Genomic DNA, 13,584 nt, shown 5'->3' with positions numbered 1-13,584 from the left:
ATGTAAATATTCTCCACCATATTTCCAGAGCTGTGTATTTATGCCACCTAATCCAATTGATATTCTATTTTTTGATGCCTTTATTGCTTCTTTTAGTTTCCAGTTTTATTGGTTCTATATTAGTACTGATTGCTTCATTATTATTTTCTGTTATTAAATTTGGGTCATACCATAAATTCTTATAATGTTCTATCCATTGTTTCCTCTTGTGTCATATTATGTTGATTTGTGCTGTATCTCTTTCTTAATTGTTTAATTTCCTTCCATGTGTGTCTTCTATTTTATTAATAAATCTGTCCCAAGAATCTTGGTAAGCTTTCTGTACTATGATTTAGCTTTAAAGTTTTCCATTCTTCTTTATCTTCAGTGATTTCGGTTTCTTTTAGGTAATCTGTTAATCCTGATTGATATAGCATTCTAATGCTTTCTTCTTGTAATAGATATATTTTATATACTTTTCTATTTCTTGTTTTTTCTTATTTACTTCCTTTCTCCATTTTGCTAGTATTTCTATTTTTGAGACTTAAATAATGAAAGGGAATATCAACCTTTATGTGCACAAAGTCTGGAATGGCCAAGATGGAAGAAAAATCAACATTGACTGATAAAGGGCATGACAGCAAGATGTGTGGCACATTGAGGGCACACTCCTGACACCTAAGGGGACTTGTAGCCAACTGTCGTGGAAAGGATTGGAGCCTCACCACATATTTATCCATAGTCAACCATGAAACACACCATGTCACAATATGAAGTTAGGGATGTGGTTGAGACCCCTGCAACCATCAGTTTTTATAGCTACAGAGAAGAAGAGCTTGAAATCAGAGTGAAGATGATATTCCAAACTCTCTGGGGAGGATATTCTCAGATGTCCCTTGTCTGAAAACCAGGAGCAATCTCTTGAAAATAATAACATAGAACGTCAGGACTCTCTATGAGGCAGGCAAATTAGACAACTTAATCCAGGAATTAGAAGTGATGAACTGATATTGCAGGTATCAGTGAAGTGAGGTGGACAGATACAAGCATAATAATAAGAAAAAAATCGCACTATAATCTACTCTGGCAGTGACTTAGGATGTAACTTTCGTAAGTTGCAAATGTAGAGAATTGCAAAATCTCTACATTGATATTGGTCCATAAATGAGAGAATCATAACAGCCAAAATTACTGCACAACCATTCAACTTATATATTATCAGCACATGCACCAATCAAAGACTACCCAATGAAGAGTTGGAACAATTTTTATGAAGACATCCAAACTGTAATCTCTAGTGCTAAGTCAGATGATATTATTATAATGATGGGCAACCTAAATGCAAAAGTGGGTTCAGAAAAAATCTCATTTTGCATGGGAAACCATGGCTTGGAATCAGAATTGAAAGAGGTGAAAGATTAATTCACTTCTGTGAAACCAGTAACCTAATAATTGCCAACACACTGTTTAAACATCCTTTCCAGAAGACTGTATACATGGAAAAGCCCTGGAGACACCAAATTGACTATATAGTAATAAGCAAAAGATTCCGAAATGCAATAACACAAACAAAAACATATCCTGGAGCAGACATAGGATTGGACCACAACCCAGTGATTGCAAAAATGAAACTTAAGATACCAAGCCAACCATAAGAGAAACTTATAATTCAGACTCGCTTAACAACCAAGAAGTTAAAGACTGCTTTATAAAAGAATTCAAAAAATCCCTTAACAAGTCTGACACCACAATGCACACAGAAAATAGAACACCAATTGATGAAATTAACACGAATTGGCAAACGTTCAAGAATAGCATCAATGAAGTAGCCAAAAATACTCTCATGATTAAAAAGGAAAAGGATAAATGAAAAAATATTAAAGTTCATGGAACAAAGAAAAAAAGTTAAAGAACAAACCTATAAAAGCATGAATAAAGAAATAAAAAAAAATGCAGGAAAGCCAAAGAGGAATGGATTAAGAATAAATATACAGACATGGAAAACACAGAAGCAGAGAAATGACTAGCAGGATGAATACAGTAAGTCATGCAAGTGTCATTAGAGACTCAAGAGACCATATTCTAATGGATAAAAAAGAAATCATGGAAGAATGGATTGAATACATGAGGAAATTATATTAGCAACAAAGAAATAATATTCCAAAACAGACAGATTTAGGACCATCCATTTTACTTTGTGTGTTGAAAATGCCATCAAAAAACTAAAACTATATTCTAATGGATAAAAAAGAAATCACGGAAGAATGGATTGAATACACAAGGAAATTATACGAGCAACAAAGAAATAATATTCCCAAACAGACAGATTTAGGACTATCCATTTTACTTTGTGTGTTGAAAATGCCATCAAAAAACTAAAACCATATTCTAATAGATAAAAAAGAAATCACGGAAGAATGGATTGAATACACAAGGAAATTATACGAGCAACAAAGAAATAATATTCCCAAACAGACAGATTTAGGACTATCCATTTTACTTTGTGTGTTGAAAACGCCATCAAAAAACTAAAACCACATAAAGCTGCAGGAATAGATAATATCTTGGCAGAATGGAGGACTGAAATTCCTAATAAAATTATATAGTAAGATAATAAATAATAACAGTAAGATATGAGACTGGATTTCTACCCAAAAAAATATTAATCACTCAATTTTTGTTCCAGTTCTCAAAATAACAAAAGCTAGAAGATGTGAAGAGTTTAGGACAATTAGCCTCATCACTCAAGTATCAAAAGTCCTATATGTTATTCTTGAAAGAAATAAAAGAAAAATAAACTTAGAAATAAATGATACACAAAGTGGCTTCAAGGAAAATGTAGGTATAAGAGAAGGTATTTTCAACGTCAGAACCATCATAGAAAGATATCTAGAAAAACAAAAAGATGTGTACCTCCTTCATAGATAACAAAAAGGCACTCAATGTTCAACATGAGCAATTAATTGCTCATGTTGAACATGATTAAACGTCTTTTCCAATCATGTCTTTCCAATGGTACGTCTTTTCCATTCATGCCTTTCAAAGATAGGCATGAATGGAAAAGACATTAGGCTAATAACTAATCTTTACTGGGAACAGACTGCATATTTTAGAATACCTCAGAAGAATTCCCAGTTCAGAAAGGTGTTAGACAAGGCTGCGTCTTGTTTTTAATTCTCTTTAACCTGTACACAGAAGAAATATCAAAGGAATCTCTGTAGAGGGCAGAAATATTAATAACCTGAGATATGCAGATGACACAGTTCTTCTAGCTGAAACAAATGACCTCAAGATTCTTATAGATGAAACCCCTCAAGTACAGCGAACAGCGTGGCCTCAGTTTCAACTTTAAAAAGACAAAATCATAATTTCAAGAGAAAAGGAAATAACAAAAATATGCATCAGTATAAAAGGAAATAAATTAGAACAGGTGCAAACATACATATACAGGGTATAATAAATTTAGTTTAATCCTTTATCCAAGTGTGAGCAAACAAAGTTTGCGCCTGAAAGCATCTTCAGGACTGGGTTAAGGTGGTACACACCAGGGCAACTCGTTGCAAAGGTGGAGCAAGCTACCAACACTCCTATCCTAGTATCTCCTATAATGCAAAACACATCTCCTTGCGGATATGTCTATTGTTATGCATTAAGGGAAGGGCTTAACCCAGTCCTGAAGATGCTTTCAGGCGCAAACTTTGTTTGCTCACACTTGGATAAAGGATTAAACTAAATTTATTATACTCTAACCAAGTGGAAAATAAACTTTCAACATATACAGGGTGTTCGGGATAAATTTGACAGTTTCGTAAGGAAAAAGAAAATCTTCTTTGTATCTATTAAATTTAATGAATTGACAAAAAAACATTACAGGCAGAGTTAATTACAATACTATCAACAAGATTTACTCAAAATAACCACCATTAGCATCGATCACAGCTTCAATTCTGCTTCGGAACCTCGAACAAGCTGATGCTACAGTCTCCCTGGGAAGGGCCCCAAAAACTGTTTTAATTTTATCCATTAACTGGGCTTTTGTATTACTGGAAGTGCGATTGGTGTCTTTTTCAACTGCGCCCCATACAAAATAATCCATGGGGTTAAGGTCTGGGGAGTTTGGAGGCATTTGGACTGGTGAAGTCGTAGAAATTTTCAGACAACCATTTTTGACTTTTCCCAGAGGTGTGGCAAGGGGCCGAATCCTGCTGCCATACATACGGCCTACCATTGGCTACCCTTGTTATCCAGGGCTTGACTACAGTTAGCAACTCCACGAACAAAGCCCTAATTCCAATGCCAGGGTTCTTCAACACCTGTTCCTGCAGATTTGCGAGGAATTCTGCTGTACGAACGCAATCAGATCGTCTGCTAGGGATCTTTCTTCTTGCTACAGCCTCGTAGTCACCATTGCAAGTCTCTAGTTCATGCCTGATTGTTTTTACTGTATTCAGGGAGCATTGGGCAGCAGTCGTAATATCCTTATTTTGATGGCGGGCACGAATCATCATGATACAAGTTATTCTCTTCCATGATTCAGGTGGGTTCCAGCTATCCATCCTTTCTGACATCTTGTATATGAATGAAGAAGGGTCCAAACTTTTAAATGAAGAGAAGTGTGTGTTAATACATGTAACTTACGGAAAAATATAATTAATTATAAATATGTCAAATTTATCCCGAACACCCTGTATTTTGGACACTTGATCACAAAGAATGGCAGGACAGATGAAATTAGGAAAAAAGGATTGAAATTACAAGGTTAGCTTTCAACAGTATGAAAAATCTACTGACATCTAGATAATTAAATCTGAAACCAAGACTAAGAATCTCCAAATGCTACATATAGTCCACATTATAATATGGAGTAGAGACATGGACACTCTCCAATCTGAGTGTGAAAAAACTGGAGGCCTTTGAAATGTGGATGCTGCAAAGAATTATGAGGATAAGTCAGCTATTTTGGACATATTTTCAGACATAACTGCCTACAAAGGACGCATCTCGAAGGAACTGTCGAGGGAAAGAGAAGGAGAGGAAGACAAAGACGAACGGATGAAAAATATAGAAGACTGGACCTATCTCTCATATGAGGTGCAGAATACGACATGGGAAGTATATAGGAAATATTAAAAATCTGTTTTAATCATTTCTGAGTGCTGTATACAATCCATTAAGCTTCCAACATGATTAACTCGTGCAACTGTTTGCCAATGATGCAATCTCCAGTTAAGCCAGTCTCATTAACATACAAGCTAAACAATAATGGTCCCAAAGCAGATCTTTGTGGCACTCCTGGGGATCTTCCTCTTTTGGGATACCATTCCTCCATATACAACCTACTGATAACTAGCTGACAGCCAGTCAGCTATCTAACTGATTCGTCTGTTATCTCATTCCATCTGTTTCAGTTTAGCTACTTATTTTGTTATATGGCAGTCTATTAAAGGCCTTTGAAAAATGCAAGTACAACACTGTGTATGCACCTCCTTTATTCAGTGAATCTGTCACCTTATTGTAATACATTAGCAGAATGCTGAAACATGACACCTCCACCCTCCCAACAAACCCATTCTGACCATCATAAAGAATACTGTTATCAACTCATTTTCTCAATCCCAGAAAATGGGATCTAACTTCTGTAGCACCTTAATAACTCCAGACACACAAATTGGCTGGCCTGTAATTTGTAGCTTAAGGGGGAACAATTTTTAATAAGGTCAAGCACCTTTTGGCTACTTATATGAGATATATGTGACTTCTGCATTACTTCAACCTTGGTATTTCTCCTAGGTCTGGCTCCCTCTGATGAGAACTGTGTAGCGGCCCTTCCCTTTATACATTGCTTTATACATCTGAAAGGGTGTGTGTGTGTGTGTGTGTGTGTGCGCACGCGCAAAGCACACACACACACACACACACACACCCTTTCAGATGTATAAAGCATTTTATACATAGGTAAGTTATATGAAGATACTAAGGTAAGTTATATGAAGTGATTAGCTTCTATATACAAATAGCTCAGGCGTGAATATATTTCACATGCAAAACATTGTTTTGCTTCCTTGGGAAAAGGATTAAAACCAAGTATATAATTTCTTGGTATCTTTAACATGTTATATGACGTAATTGGGACATTATATCAAACAACTCATAGTATGTATTTGAAAGAGGTATAGGAAGATTTTGAGGTTAAATCAGGTGTGACAAGGGTGTACATCATCTCCACTGTTATTCATTATCTATGTGGATCACATTAGAAAAGGATGTGGTATTAAATCTAATATAAAAATTGTTGATGTTAATCTTATCTCTTTACTTTATGCAGATGATATAATCTAGAGAAATCTGCAGGATTCTTTCATCAAATTGAATAACTGTTGTAATAAATTTGGTATGAAAATCAGCAATAAAAAGACAATGGAAATAGACAACAGAATCAACAAAGTCGGTATGGTAGGAAGTGAGCTAAATAAATTTATGTGGAAGAAGAAAGAAAGTAAGTCAAAACATTAAATTAGCTGTATACAAGATGGTGTTCAGGCCACTTATGGATCAGCGAGCTGGGTTAGAAATCAAGTACTCGATCAAGACTTGGGGACCTCTGGTATAAGAGTTATGAGAAAGATTAGTGGAGTGAACAGATGGCATCATTGGCAGTATCACATTAAAAATGAGGATATTAGGAAAGAACTTTCCATTATTAGCATTTAGGAATGTGTTAGTATAGCTAATCTCAGGTGGAATGGTCACTTAAACAGAATGAGAGAGGAAAGATTAGTTCTTTGCCTATTTGGCATGAAAAAGATCCAGAGAAAGACAAAGATGTGAATGGATTGATACAGTAAAAAGTGTCTTAAAGTCAGAAATATAAGATATGATAATGTTAGATGTAATCTGATAACAGATTAATTTGGAAGAAAATTGTTGTTCGGAAGTTAGTAATATAGTACTATCGTTTATCATGTTCACCCCATGAAGGTACATATTAGGAATTTGATTTTGATGATGATGATAAAAAATACTTTGTTTCTAATGGAATTAAAATAAAAACGGAGCAGTGTCTGGTATGGTTGACACAATTATGAACATTGAAATTTTTGAAGAAAATGGATGAGACTCAAAGCATAAACAAAATATATATTTTATTATCAAAACTGACTGATTAAATACTTAAAGGCTTGTAGTGATTAATTTTCTTTTTATTTCAGAGCAATATATTTTTGTACTTATTCCAATGCAAAACAGTTTTGGAATTCAAGGTTAACTCCTGATGTTCCAGTAGTTCATATTCTTTCAGCAGCAACTGCTGGTGAGTTTCAGATTTTGTACAATCATTAATATTATGTTATGATATTTGTACTATGTGTGAACATTTTACTGTTAGAGGATAAAATGTGTGCTTTATAATTAATTTCCTATTTTTAATTTAGTTAGATTTTATCTGTAATCTTAGAATAATGCTTTAGCTATATTACAGCCTCTGATGAAAGCTATTATTAAGATGAATCAATTTAAATATGATTAATAGAAATATTTGAATGTGAACACAATAATTTTCCTATGTTTTTAAACAAACTTTGCAGAATTAATATTATTGTGAATAAAAGTATCTGTTATATACAACTGTATAACAGAATACAGCAGTGTATTCACTGCGTTTCATAGTAATTACAGTGTATTTGATTTATTAATTCTTTGCTTCCAGACTTATAGTTCACACAAAATTAATTTTGCACAGTTTTGTTAGAGGTGCAGAATTTATTCCAAAAATTATAAGAAAAACTATAGTCATTTGAAATTTTTAGCTAGAAGTGAAATGTAGTTAACATGCAGTGCTGTGATATGTATATATATTTTTGTTTTCTTAATTTATTGAAGTTCAAATATTGTATATTAGATTATAAATGTTGCTTTGTGTGGCTGCCCTGAGCACTTAAATATTTATTTATATAATAATTTCACAAATTGGTGAAAATTTACATTAAATCATTATAATATAGATATATTAGTTATTCAGAATATAAGTAATAGCATTAGGTTTCAGAAATTCTAATTTAAATTCAATGTAGTTCTTATTTTAATACAATTACTAATAACAAAGCTTGGTGAAAATGGATTTACTCTAGTGCATCAACCCAACAAAGCTAATAAATCAAATATGTAAAATTACAAAGTTTATTTTAGAATATGTTGGAGATGGGGGGATGGATGGATATTCTTGAAAGCTTTAAAAAAGCATTTTGGTAAAAGCTTTAAATTTAGTTATTTCAATGCTAGTTTCTAATACTCAACTTATGTTGGGGCCAAAAATAGTAAAATTTATATATATCCTCTAGCACTTAATTTCCTGAAAGGAGAAGGGAGAACTCTTTTAGTCCTAAATTTTTGAAATTGAAAAGCAGCTGTACTCCACCCTTTAGCTGCCATTAAAAGCTTGGATGCATTAATGAATGATTTAAGTCACTGGGGTATTGAGTATGGCAGACTACTACCACCATCTTGTGAATCTTAACCATAACACATGTATTGTCTGTAATAGTAAGAGTTCTGCAATTGATTTTTCTGAGATGCTGGATTAAAAAAGCTAAGTGTCTGGGTGCTTTAGGGTCAAAGCTGTATAACTGAGAGGAGACCTCCACATAGCCTTTTAAGGAATGCAGAGAACCGACCAGGGCTTCTGACCTAATGTCCAATCCTCACCTTCTCGTGGTGCACCATGTTGGGTATCTACCTGGATACTGAACGAATGGGGATGAGCTGGCAATTTGGGATTTAAATTATACATTTTTTGTCGTTTTATAATAGAAATACAATTTTATTAATACAGACCAGTATTTTACAATAAAAACATTTATTCAAACCTACCAGTTTCGCCAGCAAACTGTCTGGCTTTTTCAAGGCATTACGAAGATATGAAAGTTAGTAAATGCAAATTAAAAGGAACATAAAAAACGTTGTAAACCAAACTAGTATCTATGGTTACACGTTCACGCGAAACGTGTAACCATAGATACTAGTTTGGTTTACGTTTTTTATGTTCCTTTTAATTTGCATTTACTAACTTTCATATCTTCGTAATGCCTTGAAAAAGCCAGACAGTTTGCTGGCGAAACTGGTAGGTTTGAATAAATGTTTTTATTGTAAAATACTAGTCTGTATTAATAAAATTGTATTCCCATTGGTTAAATCAAAATACAAAATGATGGTACAACATGACAAAATTTCATGCTGGCTGGGGCATCGCCCGGTTAAACAAGGCCCCCCGTTGTTTTCGCCAGGGAACCAGGATGAACAGCAAAAAGTCAGCTATTGGAACAAATCTGAAAACACATCTCAACTCAACATCGCCAGAGTTAAAGATCGGTACTATCAACATAAGAAGCCTGAATGGCAAAGAAATGGAGCTAGCTGAGAAATTAGATAAGTACCAGATCGACATAATAGGGGTGACTGAAACAAAAATGACAAAGACTGGTGAGATCTTTCTGAGCAATAAATCGAAAATGTTATCTTCAGGCAATGACAATCGAGGAAAAGAAGGCGTAACCATAGTATTCAACACTAAATATGAAGCTAATCTTCTTGAATGGCAGCAGTCTCAAGTAGGGTGATTTGGGCAAATATAAGAATGGGGGAAACTGGACAATTAGAGACTTATTTGTGCCTATGGTCCCACAGAAGGTTCTACTAAGTAGAAGTGGAGGAATTTTTTGAGGCTCTAGAGAAAGCTACTGATACAATGAAAAAGGAAAAGTTGGTCTTTCGGGGATCTAAATAGCAGAGTAGGAAGTGATTGTCAGACATACAAAAATGTTTTCTGAAAATTTGGAGAAAAGATCAAAGCTAATAATAATGGCAAATACCTGTTGGATTTCTGCTCAGGACATGGACCTGTTATTACTAACACCATGTTCCAGCATAAAAATGTGCACAAATTCACATGCAGAGAAGAGGCAAGGAATAAGAAAAGTCTCATTGACTATGTTATTGTTGATAGTGATGTTTTCTCCCTGGTGCAGGACACCAGAGTGTATAGAGGATTTGAAATTGTAAGTGATCACTATTTAGTCTTGAGCAGTATAAAATTGAATTTCATATTGAAAAGAATGACGTAAGAAAATTTTAAAGCAAATAAAAGTTCAGCAACTCTCATATGTGAACTGTAGACTAAAATACAAAGATTATTGATGGAAAAATGAAAGAGTTTGAGAACAGGAACCAAACTTTGGAGATTCAGTTGCAAGCCTTGAAGAAAAACCCTGATTGATTCAGCTAGAGAGGCATGCGGTGAAGTTGTCTGCAAGGATAGAAAAATTAGAACTCCATGGTGTACACAAGAAGTTATTGAGGCAGTGAAGGAAAAGAAGAAAGCATATCAAAAAGTTCCTGGCAAATAAGTCAGTTTGTAGGAATACAGCTATTAGGGAATACAGAGACAAATGTAAGAAAGATAAACAGTGTGTAAAATTAGCTAAACAAAAGTCATGGGAGGACTTTGGCAAGAACATAGAAAATAAATATCAAGAAGGTGGCAAAATATTCTGGAGGTTGTTGAAGAAGCTTAGGGGAGGAAAGAGTGCTGTAAAAGGAGTTAGAGATGATAAAGGTGACATGAAAACGGGAGAAAAAGTTATCCTTGAAGTATGGAGTAATTACTTCAAAAAATTGCTAAATGAAACAAGCAGTGATAGCACAGTGGTAAAAAACACTCAACAGGCATATAGTCAGGAATACATATCCATACTTGAAGTAGAAAACGCCATCAAAGGCTTGAAATGTGCAAAGGCTGCAGGAGTAGATGATATTCGACCAGAAATGCTGAAGTATGGTGGTATAAAAGTCTTACAGTGACTGCACTGCATAGTTCAGAATGCCTGAAGAGAAACGAATTGCCAATGATTGGAGTAGAGCTCTAATAGTACTCATATATAAAAAGAGAAATAAAACTGAATGTGAGAATTACAGAGGTATATCCCTATTGAGTGTTCCTGGTAAGATATATGCAAATATACTTGAGAAACGGTTGAGAAGTGTGGAAGAAAAGCTTGGTGAAGAACAAGCTGGATTTGGGTCAAATAGAGGATGTCAGGATCAGATCTTCACTTTACGACAAATAGTGGAGAAATCATGGGAATATAACAAAGATCTGTATTTAAGTTTTGTCAATTTGGAAAAGGCATATGACAAGGTGCCAAGAGAGAATCTATTCAATACGCTGCAGTTATATGGTGTCAATGGGGCATTATATCAAGCAATACTTAGTCTTTATTTGAGTTGTAAGTCAGCAGTTAGAATGAAGGAAGTACAGGAAGATGGTTTAATGTTAAATCTGGTGTGAGACAAGGATGTACATTATCCCCTCTGTTATTCATTATCTATATGGATCATATTATGAAGGAAAGTGGTATTAAACATGATATCAGAATTGGAGATGTTTAATGTCAGCTCAGTTTAATGCGAATGATGTTATACTTCTAAATAAATTTCAGGTTATATCGTAGTGTTTAGTGTTCGTGCAAGCTCCTGATAAGATAAGTATTATTTTCAGTTATTGTTGATAAAATTAGTTAATATTGCGTAGTTTTGTTTGCCTTGCGTATTTTAGTGCGTCTGTTTGTTTGTTTTTGGTGTGTATAACTTATTATTTGATAAAACACGTTGCAATAATTATGGCACCTGTACGAAGGAAAATGGCGGCCAGTAATGATGGTTTGACATCGTTATCAAAGAACAGTAGTATAAAAGAAATGAGTCAGTGTACTAGCTGTGAAATGTACGCTTTACGGAGTGCAGTCGGAGTGTGGATAGATTATGATAATAATGGATTGAATGTGTGTAGAAAATGTAAGGAGAATGAGGAATTGAAGTGTATTTCGGATCGTGAGTGTGATATTTTTGTCAACCTTCAGAATGAAGAAAATAGCGATATGACAAGAAATGGCAAGGTTGTACATTAGAATTATGAGAGTGTGAATGTAGAAAGTGTGAATGATAGTATTAATGGTTTCTCAGAGAATAAAAAAGATGAGATAGATGCATTGAATGGGATCGCGTTGTTGAATGGTGCGATAGAAAGGGCAAAACAGCAGCTAGAGGGCATGAACAAAAGTCGACTGAATGAACCAACCAATAATAAAAGGTATGACAGGAAAAATAGGCGTATGAATGTGAACATGAACAAAATGAAGGATAGAGTGCTGTATGGAGACTCGTTAGTACGAGGTGTGTTAGTAGAGGATGTGACAAAATCGTACCAACCTGGTGCGACCTTGAAGGATGTAACTGAGTCTATTAGAGAGCAAAAGGAAAGGGTGAAAGAAATGATTGTTGTGGCAGGTACGAATGATTTGAAAGGAGATAAAATGGAAATGATAGAAGACCTGAATGAATTGTTTGAGGTAGCAAAAGAAAAGAGTGAGAGAGTTAGAATGATTAGTCTTTTGCCACGGTATGACAGTGAAATATTTAAAAGGAGGGCCATAATTGCGAATGACTTTATGCGTGGGTTATGTATGACGAGTGGTGCGGAATTTGTGGACGTGTGGAGTGAGTTTGATGGGCGAAAGGATCTATATAAGATGGATGGCTTGCATTTGAATGGGTATGGTGTAAGAAGACTTGAGAAAGTGTTGCTGAATGTAGTGGATGTGCAAATTCAGGGAAACTAGATTCGTTAAGGGGGGGGGGAGTAGATATACAGTCCTTAGGGAGGCAGTTGAATGTAAGAATGAATATAATATGCTAGAGCAAATAAGGACAACAAACCATAGTCTAATACTAGGAGTATCAGGAACAAGAAGGAAGAGTTTTTGGCCATGGTTGGCACTTCCAGATCACAGGTTATTGGTATTAGTGAAACATGGCTGACTGTAGATGATATAGCTAGTGGGATTGAATGTGATGGGTATAGTGTGTTCAGGAATGACAGAGAGAATAAAATGGGGCGAGGAGTATTGTTGATGATAGCTGATGAGCTACAGCCAAGGAGAATAGAAGTTGAATTGCAGGATAGAGAAAAGAGCACATTTGAGGCCATTTGGTGTGAGATTGTGGCTAACAGAACTAAATATACAATTGGGTGCTGCTATAGACCAGGTGATGGAAAAGATGGTGGTGACAGTATGCACAAGCAAATAGAAGAAATGAGTGGAAGGAGGGTGATTATTATGGGAGATTTCAACTATGGTCGCATTGATTGGAGTGAGGAGAGGACACATGGGAGGAAGGAATTGGATTTTATGCGGTTATTAAGGGATAACTATCTGCGACAGCATGTAATGGAAAATACTAGGGGTCAGAGAGTGCTTGACCTAGTAATTGCATCTGAGAATTTGGCTGTAACAAATATGACCACATTGCCACCAATCGGTGAGAGTGATCATAGGGTCTTGACTTGGGAGGTGGCTAAAGGTGTAGAATTTTCAATTAAGACAGGGTACATGTGGAATTATCGGGCTTGAAAGTATGACAAGCTTAGGAGTTTGATTGGCTCAGTGCCATGGCATGTGCAACTGCAAGTACTAGAAGTTGATAGTGCATGGGAGGTGGTTAAGAAGTGCTTGCATGAAGCAATGGCTGACTGTATACCTAGAGTCCGAATAATAA

The 13,584-nt window shown here is 35.2% G+C and overlaps 1 protein-coding gene across 1 annotated transcript in view; it reads left to right on the top strand.

Moving 5' to 3' along the window:
• LOC150107632 (solute carrier family 25 member 36-A-like) overlaps positions 1 to 13,584 on the top strand; it is a 163,866-nt gene that overhangs the window by 69,178 nt on the left and 81,104 nt on the right. Inside the window, exon 4 of the mRNA XM_090391982.1 lies at positions 7,188 to 7,288. Within this exon, the coding sequence (XP_090248108.1) occupies positions 7,188 to 7,288 (101 nt within the window). The remainder of the gene's footprint in view (positions 1 to 7,187; positions 7,289 to 13,584) is intronic.

Source organism: Typopeltis vanoorti, chromosome 4, assembly GCF_054136105.1.
Source record: "Typopeltis vanoorti isolate ZY-2024b chromosome 4, IOZ_Tvanoo_1.0, whole genome shotgun sequence".
In the NCBI taxonomy this organism is placed as follows: domain Eukaryota; kingdom Metazoa; phylum Arthropoda; class Arachnida; order Uropygi; family Thelyphonidae; genus Typopeltis; species Typopeltis vanoorti.
The sequence above is the reverse complement of the archived record's forward strand: the minus strand, read 5'-3'. Positions and strand labels throughout refer to the sequence as shown.